Source organism: Oryctolagus cuniculus, chromosome 6 (genome assembly GCF_964237555.1).
Source record: "Oryctolagus cuniculus chromosome 6, mOryCun1.1, whole genome shotgun sequence".
NCBI classification, from domain to species: domain Eukaryota; kingdom Metazoa; phylum Chordata; class Mammalia; order Lagomorpha; family Leporidae; genus Oryctolagus; species Oryctolagus cuniculus.
In genome coordinates this window covers 66,725,513-66,750,477 of record NC_091437.1, presented here as the reverse complement: position 1 = coordinate 66,750,477, position 24,965 = coordinate 66,725,513, and the positions used below count along the sequence as shown (strand labels likewise).

Below are 24,965 nucleotides of genomic sequence, written 5' to 3'. Positions count from 1 at the left end.
GTTTCTCCAATGCTCTCTAATAATTTGATGGTGTCGGGTCATAGATTTAAGTCTTTAATCCATGTTGAGTGAATTTTTGTGTAAGGTGAAAGGTAGGAGTCTTGCTTCATGATTCTGCACATGGAAATCCAATTTTCCCAGCACCATTTATTGAATAGACTCTCCTTACTCCAGGGATTGGTTTTGGATTGATCAAATATGAGTTGGCTGTAGATGTTTGGGTTGATTTCTGGTTTTCTATTCTGTTCCATTGGTCTATCTGTCTGTTTCTGTACCAGTACCATGCTGTTTTGATAACAACTGCCCTGTAGTATGTCCTGAAATCTGGTATTGTGATGCCTCCGGCTTTGTTTTTGTTGTACAAGATTGCTTTAGCTATTCCAGGTCTCCTGTGTCTCCATATAAATTTCAGCACCATTTTTTCCAGATCTGAGAAGAAGGTCTTCAGTATGTTGATTGGGATTGCATTGAATCTATAAATTGCTTTTGGGAGAATGGACATTTTGATGATATTGATTCTTCCAATCCATGAGCATGGAAGATTTTTCCATTTCTTGGTATCCTCTTCTATTTCTTTCTTTAAGGTTTTGTAATTTTCATCGTAGAGATCTTTAACGTCCTTGGTTAAGTTTATTCCAAGGTATTTGATTGTTTTTGTAGCTATTGTGAATGGGATTGATCTTAGAAATTCTTCCTCAGCCATGGCATTGTCTGTGTATACAAAGGCTGTTGATTTTTGTGCATTGATTTTATACCCTGCTACTTTGCCAAACTCTTCTATGAGTTCCAATAGTCTCTTAGTAGAGATCTTTGGGTCCCCTAAATAAAGAATCATGTCATCTGCAAAGGGGATAGTTTGAGTTCTTCATTCCCAATTTGTATCCCTTTAATTTCTTTTTCTTGCCTAATAGCTCTGGCTAGAACTTCCAGAACTATATTGAATAGCAGTTGTGAGAGTGGGCATCCCTGTCTGGTACCAGATCTCAGTGGAAATGCTTCCAACTTTTCCCCATTCAATAGGATGTTGGCTGTGAGTTTTTCATAAATTGCTTTGATTGTACTGAGGAATGTTCCTTCCATACCCAGTTTGCTTAGAGTTTTCATCATGAAAGGGTGTTGTATTTTATCAGATGCTTTCTCGGTATCTACTGAGATAATCATATGGTTTTTCATCTGCAGTCTGTTAATGTGGTGTATCATGTTGATTGTTTTGCGCACATTGAACCATCCCTGCATGCCAGGGATAAATCCCACTTGGTCTGGGTGGATGATTTTCCAGATGTGTTGTTGCATTCTATTGGCGAGAATTTTATTGAGGATTTTTGCATCTATGTTCATCAAGGATATTGGTCTGTAATTCTCTTTTTTAAAACTTTTATTTAATGAATATAAATTTCCAAAGTGCAGCTTATGGATTACAATGGCTTCCCCCCATAACGTCCCTCCCACCTGCAACCCTCCCCTTTCCCACTCCCTCTCCCCTTCCATTCACATCAAGAGTCACTTTTGATTCTCTTTATATACAGAAGATCAGTTTAGCATGCATTAAGTAAAGATTTCAATGGTTTGCTCCCACACAGAAACATAAAGTGAAAAATACTGTTTGAGTACTAGTTATAGCATTAATTCTCAATGTACAGCACACTAAGGACAAAGATCCTACATGAGGAGTAAGTGCACAGTGACTCCTGTTGTTGACTTAACACATTGACACTCTTGTTTATGGCATCAGTAATCACCCTGGGCTCTTGTCATGAGCTGCCAAGGCTATGGAAGCCCCCTGAGTTCACTGACTCTGATCATATTTAGATAAGGCCATGGTCAAAGTGGAAGTTCTCTCCTCCCTTCAGAGAAAGGTACCTCTTTCTTTGATGACCCATTCTTTCCACTGGGATATCACTTGTGGAGATCGTTCATTTAGGTTTTTTTTTCCCCCAGAGTGTCTTGGCTTTCCATGCCTGAAATACTCTCATGGGCATTTGAGGCGGATCCGCATGCCTTAAGGGCTGATTCTGAGGCCAGTGTGTTGTTAGGACATCTGCCATTCTATGGGTCTGCTGTGTATCTCACTTCCCATGTTGGATCATTCTCTCCCTTTTTTTTTATTGTATCAGCTAGTTTTTGTAGACACTATTCTTGTTTATGTGATCCCTTTGGTTCTTAGTCCTATCATTATGATCAATTGTGAACAGAAATTGATCATTGGGACTAGTGAGATGGCAGTGGTACATGCCACCTTGATGGGATTGAATTGGAATCCCCTGGTATGTTTCTAACTCTACCGTTTGATGTAAGTCATCTTGAGCATGTCCCGAATTGCACATCACTTCCCTCTCTTATTCCCATTCTTATATTTAACAGTGATCACTTTTCAGTTAAGTTTCAACACTTAAGAATAACTGTGTATTGAGTACAGTAGTCAACCAAAGTTTTAAGTAGAACAAACAAAAAAAAATACTAAGAGGGATAACATATCAAGTTGCTCATCAACAGTCAGGGTGAGGGCTGATCAAGTCACCGTTTCTCCTAGTGTTCATTTCACTTTAACAGGTTTCCTTTTTGGTGCTCAGTTAGTTATCACCTATCAAGGAGAACCAGTGGTATTTGTCCCTTTGGGATTGGCTTATTTCACTCAGCATAATGTTTTCCAAATTCCTAACAGGGATCACTTTTCAGTTAAAATTTAAACACCTAAGAATAATTGTGTGTTAATTACAGAGTTCAACCAATAATACTAGAAAAAAAATACTAAAATGGATAAAGTATTACATTGTACATCAACAGTCAGGAGAAGAGCTGATCAGGTCACATTTCTCATAGTATCAATTTCACTTCAACAAGTTTCCCTTTTGGTGCTCAGTTAGTTGAGTGGAACAGGAGAACATATGATATTTGTCCCTGATCAGTGACAACTAACTGAGCACCCAAGGGGAAACTTGTTGAAGTGAAATTGACACTATGAGAAACAGTGACTTGATCAGCTCTTTTCCTGACGGTTGATGTACAATGTAATACTTTATCCATTTTAGTATTTTTTTTTTTGTTCTAGTACCATTGGTTGAACTCTGTAATTCTCTTTCAATGCTGCATCTTTCTCCAGGTTAGGAATTAAGGTAATACTGGCTTCATAGAATGAATTTGGAGGATTCCCTCTTTTTCAGTTGTTCTGAATAGTTTGAGAAGAAATGGAATTAGTTCTTCTTTAAATGTCTGGTAGAATTCAGCAGTGAATCCATCTGGTCCTGGGCTTTTCTTTGTTGGGAGGGCCTTTATTACTGTTTCAACTTCTGTCTCAGTTATGGGTCTGTTTAGGTTTTCGATGTCTTCCTGGTTCAATTTAGGTAGGTTGCATGTGTCCAGGAATCTATCCATTTCTGATAGACTTCCCTGTTTGCTGGCATACAGGTCCTTGTAGTAATTTCTGATGATTCTTTTGATTTCTGTGGTTTCTGTTGTTACGTTTCCTTTTTCATCTCTGATTTTATTGATTTGGGTCTGTTCTTTTTTTAGTTAGTTGGGCCAATGGGGTGTCAATTTTGTTTATTTTTTTCAAAAAACCAGCTCCTCGTTTGGCTGATTTTTTGTAATGTTTTTTGTTTGGATTCAATCCTGTTGATTTCTTCTCTGATTTTAATTATTTCTCTTCTCCGACTAGATTTGGATCTGGTTTGATGCAGATTTTCTAGATCCTTGAGATGCATTGAAAGCTCATCTATTTGGTGCCTTTCCAATTTCTTGATGTAGGAACCTATTGATATAAACTTTCCTCTTAACACTGCTTTTGCTGCGTCCCGTAAGTTTTGGTATGTTGTGCTGTTATCCTCATTTACTTCCAGAAAATTTTTGATTTCTCTTTTGATTTCTTCTGTGACCCAGTGTTCATTCAGGAGCATTTTGTTCAATCTCCATGTGTTTTCATATGCTCTAGGGATTCCTGAGTTGCTGATTTCCAGCTTCATTCCTTTATGGTCTGAGAAGCTGCATGGTATGATTCTAATTCTTTTGAATTTGCTGAGACTTGCTGTATGGCATAATATGTGGTCAATCCTAGAGAAGGTTCCATGTACTGCTGCGAAGAATGTAAATTCTTTAAATGTAGGATTGAAAGTTCTGTAGATATCTGTTAGATCCATTTGGGCTATAGTGTCGTTTAAATCTAGTGTATCCTTGTTGATCTTCTGTCCTGTTGATCTGCCTGTTTCTGAGAGTAGAGTATTGAAGTCCCCAGTACTATTGTATTGGGGTCTAAGTCTCCCTTTAAGTCCCTTAACAAATCTTTTAAATAAACTGGTGCCCTGTAATTAGGTGCATATACATTGATAATTGTTATATCGTCCTGTTGAATTGATCCCTTAATCATTATGTAGTGTGCCTGTTTGTCTCTCTTAACAGTTTTTGTGGTAAAGTTTATGTTGTCCGATATTAAGATGGCTACGCCCGCTCTTTTTTCATTTCTGTTGGCATGGTATATCTTTTTCCAGCCTTTCACTTTCAGTCTGTATGGATCTTTGTTGGAAAGATGTGTTTCTTGTAAGCAGCAAATAGATGGGTTTTGTTCCTTAACCCAATCAGCCATTTGGTGTCTTTCAACTGGACAGTTCAGGCCATTAACGTTCAAGGTGACTATTTTTTTATTGTTTTAAAGATTTTTTTTTTAACTTTTATTTAATGAATATAAATTTCCAAAGTACGATTTATGGATGACAATGGCTTCCCCCCCATACCGTCCCTCCCACCCACAACCCTCCCCTTTCCCACTCCCTCTCACCTTCAAGGTGACTATTGATAAGTGGTAACTTTGCCCTCCCATTTGCCAAAGATATTTTCTAATGTATACTTTGAACTTGTGGGGAGCAGCCCGGCCTGGACTGAGTTATTGGAATTAAGACTTATTCTATGCATCTGCTCTCCCACAATATGGCGCTGGGAGAGAAGTAAACAGCTTCTACCCAGCTGCCTCCAGTTCAACCAATAAACTGTAGGACTTGCTCCTGATTGGAGGAGAGCAGCGTACTCGGCGTGTGGGCAGCCGAGTTAGGATTGGCGGAGGAGGACTATAAAGGAGGAGAGAGACAGCATGCACCAGGAACATCTAAGGGGAACATCTAGCTGAAGGAACACCTGTGCAGCCCCCGAGAAGAGCCGGCCGGCGGTGTGCCGCTCCCCTGCGGAAGTGGGGAATGTGGCCAGGGGGAACTGCCCTTCCACGGAGGTGGAAGGGATAGTAGCCAACCCGGGAAGAACCAGCAGCAAACCCAGGGAGGGCCGAGCAGACGAAAGAACAGCGCAGGGTCCTGTGTTGCTCCTCCACGAAGATGGGGAGTGACAGAACTTCCTGTGATCTTTTGCTGTGAGGTTTCCTTCCTGTTCCTTCTTTTATATTGATGACCGTGTTTCTGTGTTTCTGTGCAACACATCTTTAAGCATCTTTTGCAGGGCCGGACGAGTGGCCACAAAGTCTTTCAATTTCTGCTTGCTATGAAAGGTCTTTATTTCACCTTCATTCACAAATGAGAGCTTTGCAGGATATTCTAGGTTGGCAGTTTTTCTCTGTTAGTACCTGGGCCATGTCTCGCTATTCCCTTCTAGCCTGTAGGGTTTCTGATGAGAAGTCTGCTGTGAGTCTAAATGGAGATCCTCTGAGAGTAATCTGACATTTCTCTCTTGCACATTTTAGGATCTTTTCTTTATGTTTCACTGTGGTGAGTTTAGTTAGAACGTGTCGTGGTGAGGATCTCTTTTGGTCATGTTTACTAGGGGTTCTGTGAGCTTCCTGTACTAGGATTTCTCTGTCCTTCTCCAAACCTGTGAAATTTTCTGCTAGTATCTCACAGAAAAGGCCTTGTAATCATTTCTCTCCATGCCTTCAGGAACTCCTAGAACCCAAATGTTGGGTTTTTGAATAGTATCCTGTAGATTACAGACAGTAATTTTTACATTTCTAATTTTCTCTTGTTATGTTTGGTTTGACTGTATATTTTCTTGTGCTCTGTCTTCTAAGTCTGATATTCTCTCTTCTGCTTCACCCATTCTGTTTTTAAGGCTCTCTAATGTGTTTGTCATTTGATCTATTGAGTTCTTCATTTCACTTTGATTTCTCTTCACTATCACACTTTCCTGTTCTACTAGTTGCTTCATTTCATTTTGATTCCTCCTTAAGATTTCATTTTCTCAAAGATTTTCTATACTGTCCAGTTAGGAATTCCGTAGGTCAATCATTTGTTTTTGAAAACTTCTAATTGTTCTTATCATAAATTTTTTGAAATCAGTATCTTGCATTTCTTCCATCTCATCATCTTCATAATCTTGGCTTGGGTGTCTTGTTCATTTGTGGGTGTCATAATGTCTTCCTTGTTCTTGTTTCCTTGGTTTCTGCGTTTGTTGCTTGGCATTGTGTAGATTTTCTTTGGATTCTTCTTCCCTTGCTGTGATGTTTTTTCTTGTTATACTATGACTGTATTAAGTGGACTGTCTGCCTTTGATGGAGCCTTAGAGGCTTGAGATGGGTGTAGCCTGAGAGCTCTGTTTGGTTCCTCAGGGTTAATGGTGTGTCAAAAGTGACATCCCTGGTTAGGCATGGTAAATCTCTTTCCTTCCTTCCTTCCTTCCTTCCTTCCTTCCTTCCTTCCTTCCTTCCTTCCTTCCTTCCTTCCTTCCAGAAGTAATTCCGCACAGCTGAGTGGAATTGGAGGTAGTTAGCAGGCGAATGATATACCCACAGGAGCCAGAGATCAGAAGCTCTTTCCCAAGGACCACACTGGGTATCTGTGCTGCCCACATTGTGGGCTCAAATTCTCCTGCAGTCTCCCACTGGGTTGCCAAGGTTACCGAATTGTAGCGTCTCTGTAGAGTACTCACATGAATTCCATGAGTTCTCTCCCCCACCGTCTCTTTTTTCACAGTCTCAGTTCATTAGTACCACACATTCACTAGTTCCTAATATCCTATTATTTCATCCCCCCAGAGTCAGGTTTTTCTGCTTGGCTGAGGGCGGGTGGAAACCTGAGGTCATCCCGCTTATGATGTATGTCCAAAATGGCGCCTGCTCTTTGTCTTGCTCGCCTTTGAAAGGTGAGTGGAGAGAGAGAAACTCGTGTCTGTATTGGTCACTTTTTTTTCCTCTCTCTTCTAGTTAGCCTGGTGAACATTTCCCCACGGGGTTTCAAGCCTCATTCCCTCTAGTCTCCTCTTTCTGCTTGTCCCCAGTGTCTTGGGCTATTGAGGTTCGGCTCACCTCGTGTTCCAATGCTGTGTGTTTATTCTGCCGCTGGTGTCCGAACTGTGGGCTCCCACGCTCTCCACGCAGGTCCACTGTGAATCACTAGTTCTGGAAGAGTTTCCTCTGTTGTTTTTTCCTCTACTCTTCCTTGAACCTGCGGTATCTACACTTTTATTAAACTGTCTCTTCCTGGACTATCAGTGTGCTCCCTTCCTATTCTGCCATCTTGCTGCTCTCCCCAAATTGTCTCTATCTTACAAGTAGTGTTTAAGCTGCAAACCTAATTTGGTAGCATATGCCATCATCAAAAATTCAGTATTTGACTCCAAATTAGACATCTAAGTTCCAAAGTGCTTTGAATTTTAGATACACAAAAATCTAGAGATGATTTCCTTAAAAGCACAGAAGCCTCTCAACCCTCCCCCTCCCTCCAACAAGGCATTAAAGTACTTTGCCAAAGTTACACCTCTAGTTTATCTGAGTACTCTGGTAAGTTTTTATGGGAACTTATCTGTTTAATGTATGGAATTGTATCATTTATATTGGTTTGATTTAACATGTGGAATTGTATTATCTATATTGGTGCCATAAAATAGTGGGTAAGACCACTTTGAGGCTTTGAATGACTCATTTAACTGTTCTTGACTTATTTCCAATATCAGTAGATATTGGGTCTAAAGGAAATAATTACTTAAGTATCTTCCAGCTATAAAACTGGATGGTTATTGAAATGTGAAATGTGGGAAATTTCTCATTTTCCAGAATCCCCTACTAGTAATTCAGAAAGTTCCTTGAAATGTGGAAAACTACTACTTTCTATGTGGCAAACTTTACTTGATACATTTTTGTAAGTGCTTTTACTTTTTTATATATCAAGGAAAAGTTTTGTAAAAATAGTAGGGGAAAGAATGATAGTTTCTGTTACTGAAGCCACACAATGGCAAATCCTGTAAATCTGACTGTTTAATGTAAAATCTCAGTGGTACAGACAAGAGATGAGACTTTAAAAAATTTTTGTTTTGTTATTTTTTTCCTGTTCTTTCTTTTTCTAGTGGTAAGCAAACTAGCAAAGCTTAAAGAAGAGAAATAATGAAGAGAGTACATCTTACAGACCAGGTGGAAATCTCAGTAAAGAACTGAGAGCTTAGTCTGCATTCAGATTGCAGTTTTTATGGATGTTGGGTGTCGGTCTTCTTTCTTCTCCCCCTACACCCTTTCTGGAATGTTTCTTGGTGGAGGGCTTTCTGGGTGTGGAATACCTCCCAGAACTTCATAATAATCCCCTTGGTGAAGGTCAGATAGATTCCCTTAAGCTGCCCCTAGGGAGAGGGCTGGGACCCACCAAACCCTCACCTAACCAGGTTATTAAACAGTGGCAAGACTTTTGCTATGTAAATGCTTGTTTTATTCCAAGGCTTAGTCCTTTGTTCCTTCAAACAGAAACTCTCATTTTTCTTCAGCCCCTCACACATGCACATAGACTCACACCTACCTAGCTATCCCAACATTCTCCCCTCAAGAGAAGCAGCCCATACTCTTATGGAATAACATGGATAAAGGTCAATTATCTGTATTTTTTTCAGAGATGGCATATGGGCCTAGAGCTGGTTATTGGTATTCTTCTCTTGCTGTCTGTCCTATGGTGTCCAGTCTAGTGGCCTGGAGAATGGTTACCTTGCATGGTCCAGAAAACTGGTGAAATCATTTGAAGGGACAGCTAGAAGCTCTATCTCATGACCATCTGGAACTGGATGGCTTATACTATGTTAGAGACAAAATAGATGAGAGCATTAAAGGCATATGGTCCAAAGATAGTCATCAGTACTATGGAACCTATAGGGTGAAGGAAGGGCAATATCCAGGATTTCCATGGCTAGATGTTAGTCCAAATCTTCCACCTGCTGGTTTGCTCCCCAAATGGCTGCAATGGTTGGAGCTGGACCTATCTGAAGCCAGGATTCAGGAGCTTCTGGGTCTCTCATGTGGATGCAGGTGCTCAAGGACTTGTGCCATCTTCTACTGCTTTCTAAGGCCATAGCAGAGAGCTGGATCAGAAGTGGAGCAGTCAGGACTCGAACTGGTGCCCATATGGTATGCCAGTACTACTGGCAGCAGCTTACGTGCTGTGCCATGGTGCCGGCCTCAAAAACATGTCTTTATAGAAGGACACAGACGCTCCTTTGGGCAGCAATTATTATGTCTAACTGCCTGTCTGTTTTGAAGGACTAGGTTTAAGCAACCCTAGTGCAGGGACCCCAATCATGGTAGCCTTTAACTCGACAAAGACTGTTTTGTTCTTTCCCAAAGGACTTGCTCTTGAGAGCCTGATACAGAGCCTGTTATAGGAGCTTTGCTATTTTCCTTTATCTAAGGATTCATAACATGTTAGTTGGAGCTATATTAAGTTTTTAGGTATAGGAATCTGCTACATGGGTTGTATTCTCTCTGGGGGCCAGTTTCTGTTCTCCTGGGTGAAGATAAGCCTCAAATAGTTTGTTTCCTATAGGGCAGTTTTACTTTTTTCATGGATACCCAGTCACCATTCTATTAGGAAGTTAAGAGTGCTACTCAAATGCCTATAATTGGAATCTCAAGTGGGAAATAGTCTAGCAAACCATCTACATTTTAAATCACCTCTCCACCCTGCTGAAGAGATTGGTTCTTTAGATTCCCTACAAAGGACTTGTCCAAATAGGAGCTGTCTATAAATCATTGTTTGGCAGTACTGTCCAGGTGAGGTGACCAACACAAGTCAGTGGATTTTCAAAAGCAAAAAGAGCAGGATTTCAGATTCTAGAGGTATGCAGATAAAGGCAGCATTAAGGTCTAACATGAGAAACTGGCCGCTCTGGGTATCTGGGTTAAGGAAGTATAAGGACTGCGGACACTAGATGGATCAGGACAACTGCTTCATTAATGAGCCTCAGGTCTTGGCAAAACTTAATAATGGCAATAGAAAAACACACGAAACCTTTCCCAAGATGCATAAAATTCTCATTATTTAGGTCAGTTACAATAGCACAGAGAAATATTTATTCAAAGGATTAGCACATGGAATCAGTATCTTTAAGCCTAGAAGACAAAACTCTTTTTTGATTTTTCCTTTTTTAATTATATAAAGAAAACAGATTTGATATATTTCATAGGTGCAGTTCTAAGAACATAAGTGTACTTCCCTCCCACCCCCTCTTTACCTCTACCAAACCCCCTCTTTCCCTCCCTTCTCTTTTTATTAATTTTTGCAAAGACATAATTTAATCCACTGTGAAATCGTAGGCTTAATTCATCACAAACAATAATATTCAACAATTAAAAATTAGGAAAACAACAGTTCCACAGGAGTAAAAACAAGGGCTAAAAACAACAATCATATCACAAGATGTCTGCTTCTTTCTTTCTTTTTTTAAAGATTTATTTATTTATTTGAAAGTCAGAGTTACACAGAGAGAGGAGAGGGAGAGAGAGAGAGGTCTTCCATCCGATGGTTCACTCCTCAATTGGCCGCAATGGCCAGAGCTGCTCCGATCTGAAGGCAGGAGCTGGGAGCTTCCTCTGGGTCTCCCATGTGGGTGTAGGGGCCCAAGGACATGGGCCATTTTCTACTGCTTTCCCAGGCCATAGCAGAGAGCTAGATCGGAAGTGGAGCAGCCAGGTCTCAAACCGGCGCCCATATGGGATGCCGGCGCTTTAGGTCAGGGCGTTAACCCCGCTGTGCCACAGTGCTGGCCCCAAGGTGTCTGTTTCATAACACAACATTTTAAGTATTGAACCAACCATGTTTTGTTAAAAGACATAGCTCCATAAATACAATTGCAAATATTTTCAGAGAATTACAACTGGATAACAAAAATACTTAAAATAGATGTTCACAATAACTCAGAAATTACAGCATTTTAGAAAGGACAGCAGAGTTTTTAAGTTTATCATTTCAGGCCTCAGGACCTGCAATGGAGGCTGTAGTGATCAGAGAGCTCTGGGTTTAGCAAGTTTAATAAGGCATATATTGGCCCCAATTGTAGAACAGAAGTATCTTAAACAGTGTGGCAGAGAAAGTTCCATATTTCAGCAAGCAAGAAAATGGGTAGCCTTTGAGTCAGAAGGGCCAGGGGATCCCACTCTTGCTAGTCTAGAACAACTTAATAGAGAAATAGAACACATGGCCTACAGGGATCTGGTGGTGGCTAAAAATAGCAGTTTAATATGAACCATGTTGTCAGAATGGTGGCAAAGGAGAAAGGGAAAATGAGGCATGTGGCACTCTTCAGCAGGGAAGGCCAACTGAGGGCAGGCAGTGGGCCTTGGCTGCCAAACAGTCTCAACACTTGCCCTACTTCCCAGCATTTAGTACAAAGGAGACAGGGTAGTGAACAGATCCTTGGCTGTTCAGGCAAATGGATAGGACCAAGAGGGCCCAGGTTGAGTTAGAAAGGGAGTAAGTTGCCTTGGCCTCTTGTAGGAACTTCCTTTTGCAGGAGTGTGACAGAGACTTTGAATGAGGCAGAGCAGGCTATGGCCAAGGTGGCTAGATTAAAAGAAAGTGGGCAAGCCCCTGTCTCCATAAAATATTGGCAAAGACTTTGATTGCCACTTGACAAGGAAGGAGAAGGGCTGGAAGTAGACTCCTCAGAACGTGGTTGCTCAGAACTTACCACTGGTTCTCTTCAGTGCCCCATATTGGGCACCAAATATGTTACCAGGGATCAGTTGCTTGGGGAGAATTCATATGTGAGACACAGAGTAGTAGTATGCATGCTAACTAGTTTAATGAAGAGAAATATGGAAGCGAGTACACCTGACAGACCTGGCAGGAATATCAGTAAAGAACTGAGAGTCTGTCTTATAATGTCTACCAGATTAATAATATGTTAGTGAAGAGTAGATAAGAATAAAATCATGGCCGGTGCTGTGGCTCACTTAGCTAATCCTCTGCCTGTGGTGCCGGCACCCCAGGTTCTAGTCCTGGTTGGGGTGCCGGGTACTAGTCCCGGTTGCTCTTCTTCCAGTCCAGCTCTCTGCTGTGGCCTAGGAGGGCAGTGGAAGATGGCCCAGGTGCTTGGGTCCCTGCACGCATATGGGAGACCAGGAGGAAGCACCCGGCTCCTGACTTCTGATTGGTGCAGTGCCGGCCATGGCGGCCATTAGGGGAGTGAACCAACTGAAGGAAGACCTTTCTCTCTGTCTCACTCTCAATTTCTATAACTCTGTCTCTCTCACTGTCTAACTCTGCCTGTCAAAAAAAAAAGAATAAAATAATAAGCTTATGAAATTTTAGTTTTGATATTTTGAAAAAGTTTCAAAGAATTTTGAATTGAGAAACTAAGCAGAATGTACCAAAATTTCAATGACATGTAATGTCAAAGTTAAGGTAAGCTCCCAATATTTTATTGACTAAAAATCACAGCAATTAAACTAAGTATCAATAAAAATAAAAAAATTTTTATTGAGTAAAAGTCACAATAGTTTTCATTTATTTACATTTTATTTGAAAGAGAGACAGAAGGATAGGTATAGATATTCCATTTGCTGGTTCATTCCCCAAATGCACACAAAAGCCAGGGTTGGACCATGCCAAATTCACAAGTCCAAAATTCCATCTTGGCTTCTTACATGGGCGGTAGGGAGCCCAGGACTTTTTTTTAAAGATTTATTTATTTATTTGAAAGTCAGAGTTACACAGAGAGAGGAGAGGCAGAGAGAGAGAGAGGTCTTCCATCTGATGGTTCACTCCTCAATTGGCCGCAACTGCCAGAGCTGTGCTGATCCGAAGCCAGGAGCCAGGGATTTCTTCCAGATCTCCCATGTGAGTGGAGGGAGCCCAAGGACTTGGGCCATCTTCTACTGCTTTCCCAGGCCTTAGCAGAGAGCTGGATCGGAAGAGGAGCAGCTGAGACTAGAACCGGTGCCCATATGGGATACCGGCACTTAAGGCCAGGGCATTAACCCACTGTGCCACAGCGCTGGCCCTGGAGCCCAGGACTTGATCCTTAATCTTCTGCCTCCCCGAATGCACAGTAGCAGGAAACTGTATAAGAAGCAGGGGTGTTAGTACTCAAACTAGTCATACTGATAGGGGATTTGGGTGTCCCAAGAGGTAAGTGAAACACTGAATCAAATACCCTCACCATTACATAGCTTTTTGTAGTCACAAAAAGGAAAAGATCTGTTGCATAAAAATCACTTGCAGAATGAAATCGCCATATTAAGGCTGGAAATAGATACAATAAAATATCAAAACAGCTAAAGGAAAATAAATATTTTGGGAACATTAATATTTCAAAATATTGATGAACTTCAAAAACAATATAACTGAGGAAACATAAACAAAAACAATATTCCCTTATAGTGAACAACTTATTATTCTTTTTATAAACACATTTTGTTTATTGGGTGTTGTCTTTTTTAAACAGTTTTTTCTAAAGATTTTATTTATTTACTTGAAAGTCAGAATTACAGAGAGGCAGAGGAAGGAGAAATTGAGAGAGAGAGAAAGAAAGAGAAAGAGAGAGAGAAGAGAAGAGAAGAGAAGAGAAGAGAAGAGAAGAGAAGAGAAGAGAAGAGAAAATTCCATCCATAGGTTCACTCTCCAGATGGCTGCAATGGTCAGAGCTGAGCAGATCCAAAGCCAGGAGCATGGAGCTTCTTCTGGGTATCCCACATGGATGCAGGGGCCCAAGGACTTGGCCATCTTCCACTGTTTTCCCAGGTCATAGCAGAGAGCTAGATCGGAAGTGGAGCATCCAGGACTCAAACTGGTGCTCTTATAGGAATTCTGGTAGTGGGATCATTGAGAAGCAATGACTTGAACAACCCTGGTAGCGGGATCATTTGAGAAGCAATGACTTGAACAACCCTTGCCTTGACTGTCAAGGAACAGTTTTTTTTTCTTCTTCATATTATTTGTTGAACTCTTAACATAGAGTTAATCATATGTGTATAAAGTTGATTGAAACTAGACCTCAGTAAAAAATACATGTGTGAATAATAGAAGGAGAAGGAAGTTTGTAACCATAAAGCTGTATAGTTCTGCATACATTCCTATGGACTTCTAATTTTGAGAACTTGCCATAGGATCCCAAATCCCATTAAACTGGGTGGTAAAAATGCCATCTTAAGTGTTAAAGTGACCATATTAAGTGTTAACATGATCATATAAATAGGATTAAGTGTTAAAGGGATAAATATAAGTAAGATCAAGTGCCTGGTAATAATAATAGACAGAAAAAAGGAGAGATATTTCAACATGGGAAGCAGGCCACACAGCAGACTCATAGAATGATAATTTCTCTAAACAGCACTCTGATCTCAGAATCAGCCCTTAAGGCATTCTTGTCTGCCTGAAAAGCCCATGAGAGCATTTCAGGCATGTAAAGCCAAGACACTGTGGCAAAAATGTCCTACATGAAGGATCTCTGTGAGTGAGACCCCAGTGGAAAGAAGTGGCTATCAAAGAAGGATGTACTTTTCTCTGAAGGGAGGAGAGAACCTCCACTTTGCTTTGTGGATTCAAAAGGCATCCATATCCTTGGTGGCTCATGTCAAGCGCCTTGGGTGATCACTGATGTCACATAATAAGAGTGTTAATTTTTAAATTAACAACAGGATTCACTCTGCACTTAAACTTCCCGTGCAGGACTTCTATCCTCAATAAATTGTGTTATGAGAATTAACTGTACAACTTTTTCTCAAATGATTTTTTTATGTTGAAATCTTTACTTAGTATAGAGTTGGTCTTCTGTGTACAAAGTTAATTGAAAATTAATCTTAATGAAGAATGGGACTGGGAATGGGAGAGGCAGGAAGAGGTGGGATGGGAGTGAGGGTGGGAGGGCAGGTATAGTTAGAAGAATTACTATATTCCTAAAGTTGTACTTATGAAATTTGCACTTATTAAATAAAAGATTTCTTTGGGAAAAAATTTGAAAGCAAAATAAAATTTCCACTTATGCACACAAAAATTTCCATACTATTTTTCATAGTGAAAATACCAATATATATTCCTATTAACAGTGTATAAATGTTCCTCATTCTCTACATTCTTGTAGGCACTTGTTATTTTCTGTATTTTTTTAATAATAGACATTCTAACATAGGTTAGGTGATATTGTAGTTTTGATTTTCATTTCCCTGTGGCTAGTTATATTGAACATTTTAATGTATTTTTTGAACATTTGTGTTTCTTCTTTGGAGAATGCTATTAATTTCATTGGCTCATTTATTAATGATTGTGTTTTTTTGTTGTTGAGTTTTTTGAGTTACTGATATCTTCTAGATATTAATCCTTTGTCAGATAAGTAGCTTGAAAGTATTTTACCAATTCTATTACCAATTCTATTGGATGTGTTTTTACTATATGGATTGTTCACTTTGCTGTGTATAAAACAACTCAGTTTGATATAATCCCATATGTTTAGCTATTCCTTTGTTGCCTGTTCTTTGGTGGATCTTATCCAAAAATCATGGCCTACACAAATAGCACATTTTCAGACCCTGGTAAAGTAAATAAAAATGCTCATACCTAAGGGAGTATTTTGAAATTAGTATTCAATTAAGTGTGCTTCCATCACAGTTCTTTCCATATTTCCCAGATGAATTATAGTATAAATGCTTCATCTGATGATATTTTTTCTTTGTAGGATTTTGTGTATTTTAGTTGTTATAATTTTATTTTTATTCATGCCATTTGACTTAAACCTGAAAAGTTGTCAGTCTTAATTATTGTATTCTTTTGATCTCTCAATTCTTTTTAAAATATTTATTTATTTTATCTGAAAGGCAGAGTTACATAGGAGAGCAGGAAGGAGAGAGAGAGAGAGAGAGAGAGAGAGAGAGAGAGAGGTCTTTCTTCCACTGGTTCACTCCTCAGATGACCTCAATGACCAGGGCTGGGCCAGCTGAAGCCAGGAACCAGAAACTTCATCTGGGTCTCACATGTGGTACAGGGCCATCCTCCACTGCCTTCCTAGGCACATTAGTAGGGAGCTGGATCAGAAGTGGAGCAGCTGGGACTCGACCAGTGCCCATATTGGATGCCAACACTGCAGCCATGCCAAATCGCCAGCTCCAATCTCAGTTCTTTTTAACAGCATCTCCTTTTTATTAAGTTTTATTTGTGACAATATGGTGAATTTTACCAAAATTATATTTGATTTAATTTTCTCACTTGTATTAATGACTTAGTGTGATCATTTTTACAAACAATTAGGTTATCATTTTCATTTCAGGTCTAAATTAGTATCATTTGAGTATGACTTTATATGGTACAAAGATAAATGTAACTGTGACTTGTTGAGTATACATTGTATCCCCATTTTTAGACTCATGAGAGCTGACAGCATACATTAATATTAGTAGTAGTGGATTGTGTAGAGGAGAGCATTGTAGAAACTGAGGAAACAGGTGAGGCCAAGTTTGTTAGGGCCTCGAATCATTGAGATTTCACTCCTGTTCTAAGATAGATATCTATTGTAAGGATTTGTGCAAAGGGTTTCAAGTGTGAGGACTTCTGATGCTTCTTCAAGCCTCTAATGAAAAAGAAGGAAATTGTTTGACATTGTAGAATTTACCGGTAGTAATTCCACTCAAACATTCATAGCTTTTAAAAAATTTTTATTGGAATATAGCATCCTTTCCAGGAATGCACCCAACTGTACAGATAAATGTGTTTTTATACCTTTTACAAACTCATTGCCAATACCCAAATTATTCCACTTACATGTTCATTGCTTTTTAAAAAATTATTGAAATATAGTATGTGTACTAAAATGCATATAAGTGAAAAGATAACTGTTTTTGTCCTCCTCTCATACTGATAACCAAACCCAAATTAAGAACAGAATTTTACTAGTCCCCCAGAGTCCTCACCAATCTCCTTCCCTTCATTTTTTAAGAGTTGGTATAATTCAGTGAAGCAATATTTATAACTTTTTAACAAGTGATACGTTGTCCACACAAATTTTATACTGAAATATTAACTATCACAAATAAGAGAAAGCATGTGATAGCTGTCTTTTTGAATCTCACTTATTTCACATAAAATACTGATCTCAAGTTGCATCCATTGCCAGGATTTCATTCATTCTGTGGCTAGTATTCAGTCATGCACATATGCCTCAGTTTCTTTATCCAGCCATCAGTTTTAGGACATCTGGGTTGATTCCATGTCTTAGGCATTGTGTATTGAGCTGACGTAAACATGGGAGTAGAAGTAATTCCTTCATGTGCTGATTTCATTTCTGTTGTATATAGTGGGATAGCTGGATCCTATGGTAGATCTACTTTTAGTTTTCTGAGGAATCTCCATTCTGTTTTCCATAATAGTTGTACATATTTGCATTCCAAAAGACAGTGTATTAAGGTATGTTTTTCTCTATATCCTTGCTGACATTTTTACATTTTGTTTTTTGGATAATAGCCTTTTTAAATTTTTTAAAAAAGATTTATTTGTTTATTTGAAATACAGAGTTAGAGAGAGAGGCAGAGACAGAAAGAGAATGTCTTCCATCCACTGTTTCACTCCCCAAATAGGAGCTGGGCCGATCTGAAGCCAGGAGCCTGGAGCTTCTTCCGGGCCTCCCATGTGGGTGCAGAGGGCCAAGGACTTGGACCATCTTCCATTGCTTTCCCAGGCCATCGCAGAGAGCTGGATTGGAAGTGGAGCGATCAGGACTTGAATCGGGGCCGATATGGGATGCTAGCACTTCAGGTGGCAGCTTTACCCACTGTGCCACAGCGCCGGCCCTGGATAATAGCCTTTTTTTTAAAAGGATTTATTTATTTATTTGAAAGTCAGAGTGACACAGAGAGAAGGAGAGGCAGAGAGAGAGAGAGAGAGAGAGAGGTCTTCCATCCGCTGTTGCACTCCTCATATAGGAGCTGTACCGATCCAAAGCCAGGAGCCAGGAGCTTCTTCCGGGTCTCCCATGTGAATGCAGGGATGATGGGCCATCTTCTGCTTTCCCAAGCCATAGCAGAGAGCTGGATTGGAAGTGGAGCAGCCAGGACTCAACCCAAATGGGATGCTGGCACTGTAGGCGGTGGCTTTACCCACTACACCACAATGCTGGCCCAGATAATAGCCTTTTTAAATGGGGTGAGGTGATACCTCATTGTGGTTATTTGCATTTCCCTCATGGCTGGTGATCCGGAGCATCTTTTCATATGTCTGTTGGCCATTTGTGTTTCATCATTTGAAAAATGACTAATCATATCCTTTACTCATATGAAACTTATATAAGTTAAAGAAAATATAAAAAATAACAAAGATTTATTTATTTATTTGAAAGGTAGAGTTATAGAAAGGTGTGTATATATATATATATAGAGAGAGAGAGAGAGAGAGGTTTTCCATCTGCTGGTTCACTCCTAAAATTGCTGTAATGGCCAGAACTGGGCCAATTTGAAGCCAGGAGCCAGGAGCTTTTTCCAGGTCTCCCACATGGGTGCAAGGGCCCAAGGACTTGGGCCATCTTCTACTGCTTTCCTAGGCCATAGCAGGGAGCTGGATCGGAAGTGGAGCAGCTGGGACTCGAACTGGCACCCATATGAATTGCTGGCACTGTAGGCTGCAGCTTTAGCTGCTATACCTCAGCTCCAGCGCCTTTTGCTTGTATCTTAACTGGATTGTTTGTTTTGTTGTTGTTGAGTTTCTTGAACTCCTCCATATTCTAGATATTAATCCTTTATCAGATGCATATCTTGGAAGTATTTTCTCCCATCTGTCAGTTGCCTCATCACTTTGTTTCCTTTGCTGTGCAGAAGCTTCTCAGCTTGATGTAATCCCATTTGTCAATTTTTGCTTTTATTGCCTATGTTCTGGGGTCTTATTTAAGAAGTCTTTTTGATACTTCAGTAAGTTATTAAATGTTGCAAATTAATCAGGGAATAAACTGAATTAGGGCTAAATCTATTATTTAAGCAATATAAAACTGATTAAGCAAGAAATTAACACTTTACTTAGTTTATTAATAAACAGCAGTGTATGTATGCACGAGGAGAGAAAGTGAATTTATGATGTACTGTTTTTCAAAGCACATATGTTTCATGGAATTCAATAAAATTACATTGATAGACTTATTGTTAAGTTGAAAATACTGTTAAGTCAATAATGCTTCTATTATAATCTAGGCGCGGCTCACTAGGCTAATCCTCCGCCTGCGGCGCCAGCACACCAGGTTCTAGTCCCGGTCAGGGCGCCGGATTCTGTCCCGGTTGCCCCTCTTCCAGGCCAGCTCTATGCTATGGCCCGGGAGTGCAGTGGAGGATGGCCCAGGTCCTTGGGCCCTGCACCCGCATGGGAGACCAGGAGAAGCACCTGGCTCCTGCCTTTGGCTCAGTGCAGTGCGCTGGTCGCAGTGCGCTGGCCGCAGCGGCCATTGGAGGGTGAACCAACGGCAAAGGAAGACCTTTCTCTCTTTCTCTCACTGTCCACTCTGCCTGTCAATAAAAATAATCTATCTACCCATTGTCCTATCTGAGCAACATAGTACACATTAGAGTATTCATCATTTACCCTTGTGGTTTTGTGGTTGACTGGGAGCTATGGCTCACTGCTGCTGCCAGCATAATGAGAGACTATTGTATGACATATTGTTACCCATAAAAAAATCAAAATTCAGCATATGTTTTCTACAGAATTTCTGTAATCTCCATTCCATCCTAAGTTTGAAATATCATAGGTCAAACTGTCACAAGTCTAGGACTATTTATATATACCTTAGATTTAAATTTTATTAACACAATTTCATAATGTAGTTTATAAAATAATAACATAAATGTTTTATCAGGTATTTGTGAGACACCATCAACATCAAGTGGATGATACTGAAGAAAGTCATTCCATATCTCAGGTTTCACTGGATGTTATAACAAGTTATTGCCTTAACTTAAATGGTGAGATACAGAATATGAAGAAGCAATTAAGAGAAATTGGAAGACAAGTATGTATGAAATTTCAATATATCAATAGTAATTCTAGGCTGGCGCCGCGGCTCACTAGGCTAATCCTCCAGCTTGCGGCGCCGGCACACCGGGTTCTAGTCCCGGTCAGGGCACCGGATTCTGTCCCGGTTGCCCCTCTTCCAGGCCAACTCTCTGCTGTGGCCAGGGAGTGCAGTGGAGGATGGCCCAAGTGCTTGGGCCCTGCACCCGCATGGGAGACCAGGAGAAGTACCTGGCTCCTGCCATCACATCAGCGTGGTGTGTCAGCCGCAGCGCGCTGGCCGCAGCGGCCATTGGAGGGTGAACCAATGGCAAAGGAAGACCTTTCTCTCTCTCTCTCTCACTGTCTACTCTACCTGTCAAAAAAAAAAATAGTAATTCTATAGCTAAGTAGGTAATATAAGTGTTTTAGGACAGGAATTTTAGTAAATATAATTTTCTTTTATATTTTTGTTATAATTTTAGTTCAATTTAATCTTTATAATGCGATTTTTTTAAAGCTTTCATTCTGCCATTTTTAAAGAATTACATTATTTTCAAAGTAATATTTACTCCTTGGAAAGTTGAGAATTGTGCATGATTCCTCCTAGAAGTTGAGAGGCTTTATTTTCTTTTAAACAGTATTTTTAGTGATATCTCTATTGCCATGGTGAGGGAAGCCAGATTTAATTGGAGGGTAGTGTTTAATGGTATGCTCCAGACAATTCTCTTACTTGTTATCTTAAATTTTTTTTTTTGGCAGTAAAAATAGTCTTTTACTCCAACCCACACCCCCACGGCCCCCGGACACTCATCCCCTCTCGTTCCCACAGCAACAGTTACAATCAGAAAAAAATAAGTTTCAGGGGGCAGGATTTGGAGGAGGGGGGAGGGGATACACGTAAAAACAGTTAGATCACGACAGGAATCGTTCAAAGTTGGGATTCCGCTCAGTCGTCCTCGTCTCCCTCATCTTCCGGCTCTCATTTCCACTTCTGACCCCTCTCTTCCTCACCGCCGTCTTCCTCCTCCTCCTCATCCACCTCCCCGTCTTTGTAACCTTCTTCATCCTCCTCCTCATCTGCACTCACGTCCTCCTCTTCACCCTCCTTCTCCTCCTCCTCGTCTTCCACTACCTGAGCATCTTCGTCAAACAACTTCTCTTCCTCATCCTCCTCTTCGTCCTCCTCCTCCTCGTCATCATCCAGGCCCTCCACGTAGCCCTCCGCATCCGAGTCAGAGGCCTCCTTGTCGTCCCGGTCGTAGCCGTCAAGGTAGGTGAGCTGCGGGAAGAGCTCGAACACGTTTTCCCGGTAGTCGTTCAGGTTGGTCACCTCGCAGTTGAAAAGGTCTAAGCTCTTGAGGTTTTCTAACTTTTTCAGGGCCTCTATCGTGCTGAGATCTTTAATTTTGTTGTCGCTTAAATTTAGATGCGTGAGGTTCGGACACTTTTCTGCCAACACGTCCAGGCCCCCTGAGATTCTGTTATCACTTAGTTCGAGCTTCTTGAGTTTGTATCTTCACTTTTATGAATGGCTGCAGAAAAAGTATTTTATTTGATAGATTTCAGAATAATTTGGACAGAAAGTCCATTATATTTTTCTCCAAAATCTAAATGTTTTCAACTAACATAAAATTTACCTGAAAAATGGGGATTTCTTTCCTTTACCTTTCCTTTTGTATATGTCATAAAAGTATATAAATATCCAGATCATGAATAGTATATATACCTAAAGTAGAGGATTAAGAAAATTATCTAGATCTTGCCACTGAATTTTTAAAGAAACAGCTAATTGAGCTATATGAGGGTTTCATAAAGTTTATGGGAAATGTATCCTATGAAAAACTATGCACAGACTTAAAAAATGTGTACACCAAAGTTAATTGAAAGTGAATCATAATGGAGAATAGGACTGGGAAGGGGAGAGGGAGGAGGAGGAGGGGTGGGAGTGTGGGTGGGAGGGCGGGTATGGTGGGAAGAATAACTATATTCCTAAAGTTGAACACATGAAATTTGTATTCCTTAATAAAATAAATATAAAATATACACCAATATCAACTTAACCTTGAGGCCTATTTTCTCATGGACTTTAAAATTACTGTAGTTTATGTCACATGTCATATATTTCTCTCATTTCTCTATTAAGATTCAGTGCCCTGTATATAGTATAGTCCCAGAGTTGTGTATCCATTACCACAATCAATTTTAGAACATTTTTATCTCCTTGAGAAGAAATCCTTTGTCAATTATTCATCACCTTGAGTTCCTCTATCTTCTCCATCCTAGGCAATCACCAATCTATGTTGTAGCTCTAAAGAGTTTCCTATTCTATAAAAGAGTTATACAGTATGTAGTCGTTTATGACTGGCTACTTTCACTTCACATATTTTTAGTGTTCAGGTTGTGGCATCTATCAGTATTTCCTTTTTTTTTGTCAAGCAATCTTCTATTATATATTTACATTTTATTCTAGAAATTAGTCTATTTTATATATTTTATTCTATTATAATTTGTTTTGTAGTAATAAAATATTCTCTATATAAGAATAGAATCCTGCCATATGAGTTATCCATTAATCAGTTTGTGAACAGTTAGCTTGTTTCTACTTTTTTGACTTTTATTAATAATGCTGCTATGAACATTTATTTCTGAGTTATTGTGTGGACATAAATGTTTATGTCTTTGCCATTGCATTTTAGAAAACTGTGAGATTTTTGCTCAGTTTCCCCATATCTCCACCTTATGCTGCCTTTTTTTCCTTTTCCTTTCTATTTATATATCCTCATTCATTCAGACCCAGCTCTGAAGTTTCTTTTCTAATGAAGATTTCTGTGACACTTTTGACTTTTATAAACCTTATACTTTTTGGTACTTGTCATCTAGTTTGTCCACAAAAATCTAACTCTTAATTTTATATTGACTTTATTTAGCTGTGTGACAGATAATATTGTCTAAGTTTTCTATGTATTTGCTTAAGGGGAAGTTTCTGATATGCATGTCACCTATCTTTATGTAGATTAAAATGTTTTATTTTACAACTGCTTTGGTAAAACTAAGTACTTTGTACCATACCACTTATTTCTTCTTTGAGACATCTACAAAACATTATGAATAAAGCTTTTGCATAAAGCTTTTATTCCAATTTCTTTTTAAGTAATCAAATATAAAGTTTAAAGCACTTAGTTATAGCTGAGGAGAATTGTTCTATGAAATACTCATGCTTTACTTGCTCTGAGAAAAAACTAACTTTATTTTTTTTAATGTAGCCCAAACTGGGATTTATCATTTAAAAGCTTCTTCACAATTTGAAAGCCACAGTTTTTCTTATATAACGAAGCATGGATCCTTACTCAGAATCCTTGTTAAAGCAAGCCAGGAATGAATTGATTTCAAAAACTTAATTTAGCAGTAGATTTCTGATATTTTCAGTTCAATGGCCTTAGCCTGTTTAACTAATGGTCATGGAAGGTGAAAGGTATGTGCTTCTTAATCTGGGAGTGGTGTTTACATTTTATCACATGGTCATTGACCACTGAGCAGCACAGAGAGCAAATAATCTATAAATTACAAGTTGAAAAAAGTACAATGAAATAATAGAATTATGAAAGTTTTATGAAGAACTGAGAATGTATACTGGGCTTCATGCTCTGAATTTCCTGCCACTTTCAACAGTGTGAAGAAGGACTCAGTCCAACTTGTATAAGGACACTTCCACTTGTATGCCACCTGTCTAAAATGTCAAATTTTATTTGAACATGAAATTAATAACAGTAAAGCTAATAGGAGATGTAGATCATAGGTATCATATATTCTTCTGAGTTCTTTATATATATTCCTTAATTTAATTCTTCAAAGTCAGAGAGATACTATTATTATCTTCATTTTGCAGATGAATAAACTGCCATGCAGGAAGTTAATTGCTCAAGATGAGGGAGGTAGTAACTAGTGAAGCTGGAATACAGACCTTGATATTCTGGTATTTTAACTTCTATAATCCCTAGAATAGCCATGGTCATTCACATATGTGAATATTTAAAATTATACTTTGTATGGTGTGCTTGGATTTGAAAACTTTAATTTCCTTTCTCCATTAGGCCAATTTTGTAAATTTGAATATCTGTTGAAATAAGATTGAAAAAGATGTCTAATTTTGTGTTATATGCCTAGAGCAAGAATCTATGAACTTTTCTCTATTAGACCAGATTATTTTAGATTTTGGGTCAGAGACATTTATTGCCAAAACTCAACTCTGCAATTACAGCACAAAAGTAACCATGAACAACATACAAATGAAATATGTTTGCTGTGTTCCAATTAAATGAGAACTGTGTGCCCACCAATGAGCACTTTTGTACCATGTACTAGTGAAGTGTGTGGATTTTTAAAAAATTCTTTGTTTTAGTTCCAAGAAGCAGAAGATGGACAGAAAGAGGTGGCAGAATATGCTGAAAAGATGGAAGATCGTCTGCAAAAGTAAAATTCTAAGTACCATGCAAAATTCCAACCTGAATATTTGTGAAGTACTCACACCATGTACTATGAAAATAATATCAAATATGACAATAAATCAGTGTATGTGAAGCTAGGGGAACATTTTGTCCTTAAGCTACTTTGAAACATATAGTTTTTGCACATTATTCTGAGTTTTACATATTATCCACAAAACACAAGAAATTTTGATGTATTGGTCCAATCACTTACTTTACTGATTTTTAAGAATTTACATAATAGGCCGGCGCCACAGCTCACTAGGCTAATTCCCCACCTGTGGTGCCAGCATACCGGGTTCTAGTCCCAGTCGGGGCACCAGATTCTGTCCCAGTTGCCCCT

At 39.3% G+C, this 24,965-nt stretch overlaps 1 protein-coding gene and 1 pseudogene across 6 annotated transcripts in view; one reads left to right on the top strand and one right to left on the bottom strand.

Moving 5' to 3' along the window:
• The window catches only part of LOC103352426 (POTE ankyrin domain family member A), a 204,348-nt gene that overhangs the window by 103,523 nt on the left and 75,860 nt on the right, over positions 1-24,965 (top strand). For 4 of the 6 annotated variants that reach the window (XM_051833797.2, XM_051833795.2, XM_051833800.2 and 1 more), the window contains 2 exons: positions 20,002-20,154; positions 24,538-24,608. In XM_051833797.2, the coding sequence (XP_051689757.2) occupies positions 20,002-20,154; positions 24,538-24,608 (224 nt within the window). The remainder of the gene's footprint in view (positions 1-20,001; positions 20,155-24,537; positions 24,609-24,965) is intronic. The other 2 variants (XM_051833798.2, XM_051833799.2) reach the window with 2 other exon arrangements.
• Positions 20,932-24,411, bottom strand: LOC108178962 (acidic leucine-rich nuclear phosphoprotein 32 family member A pseudogene; annotated as a pseudogene).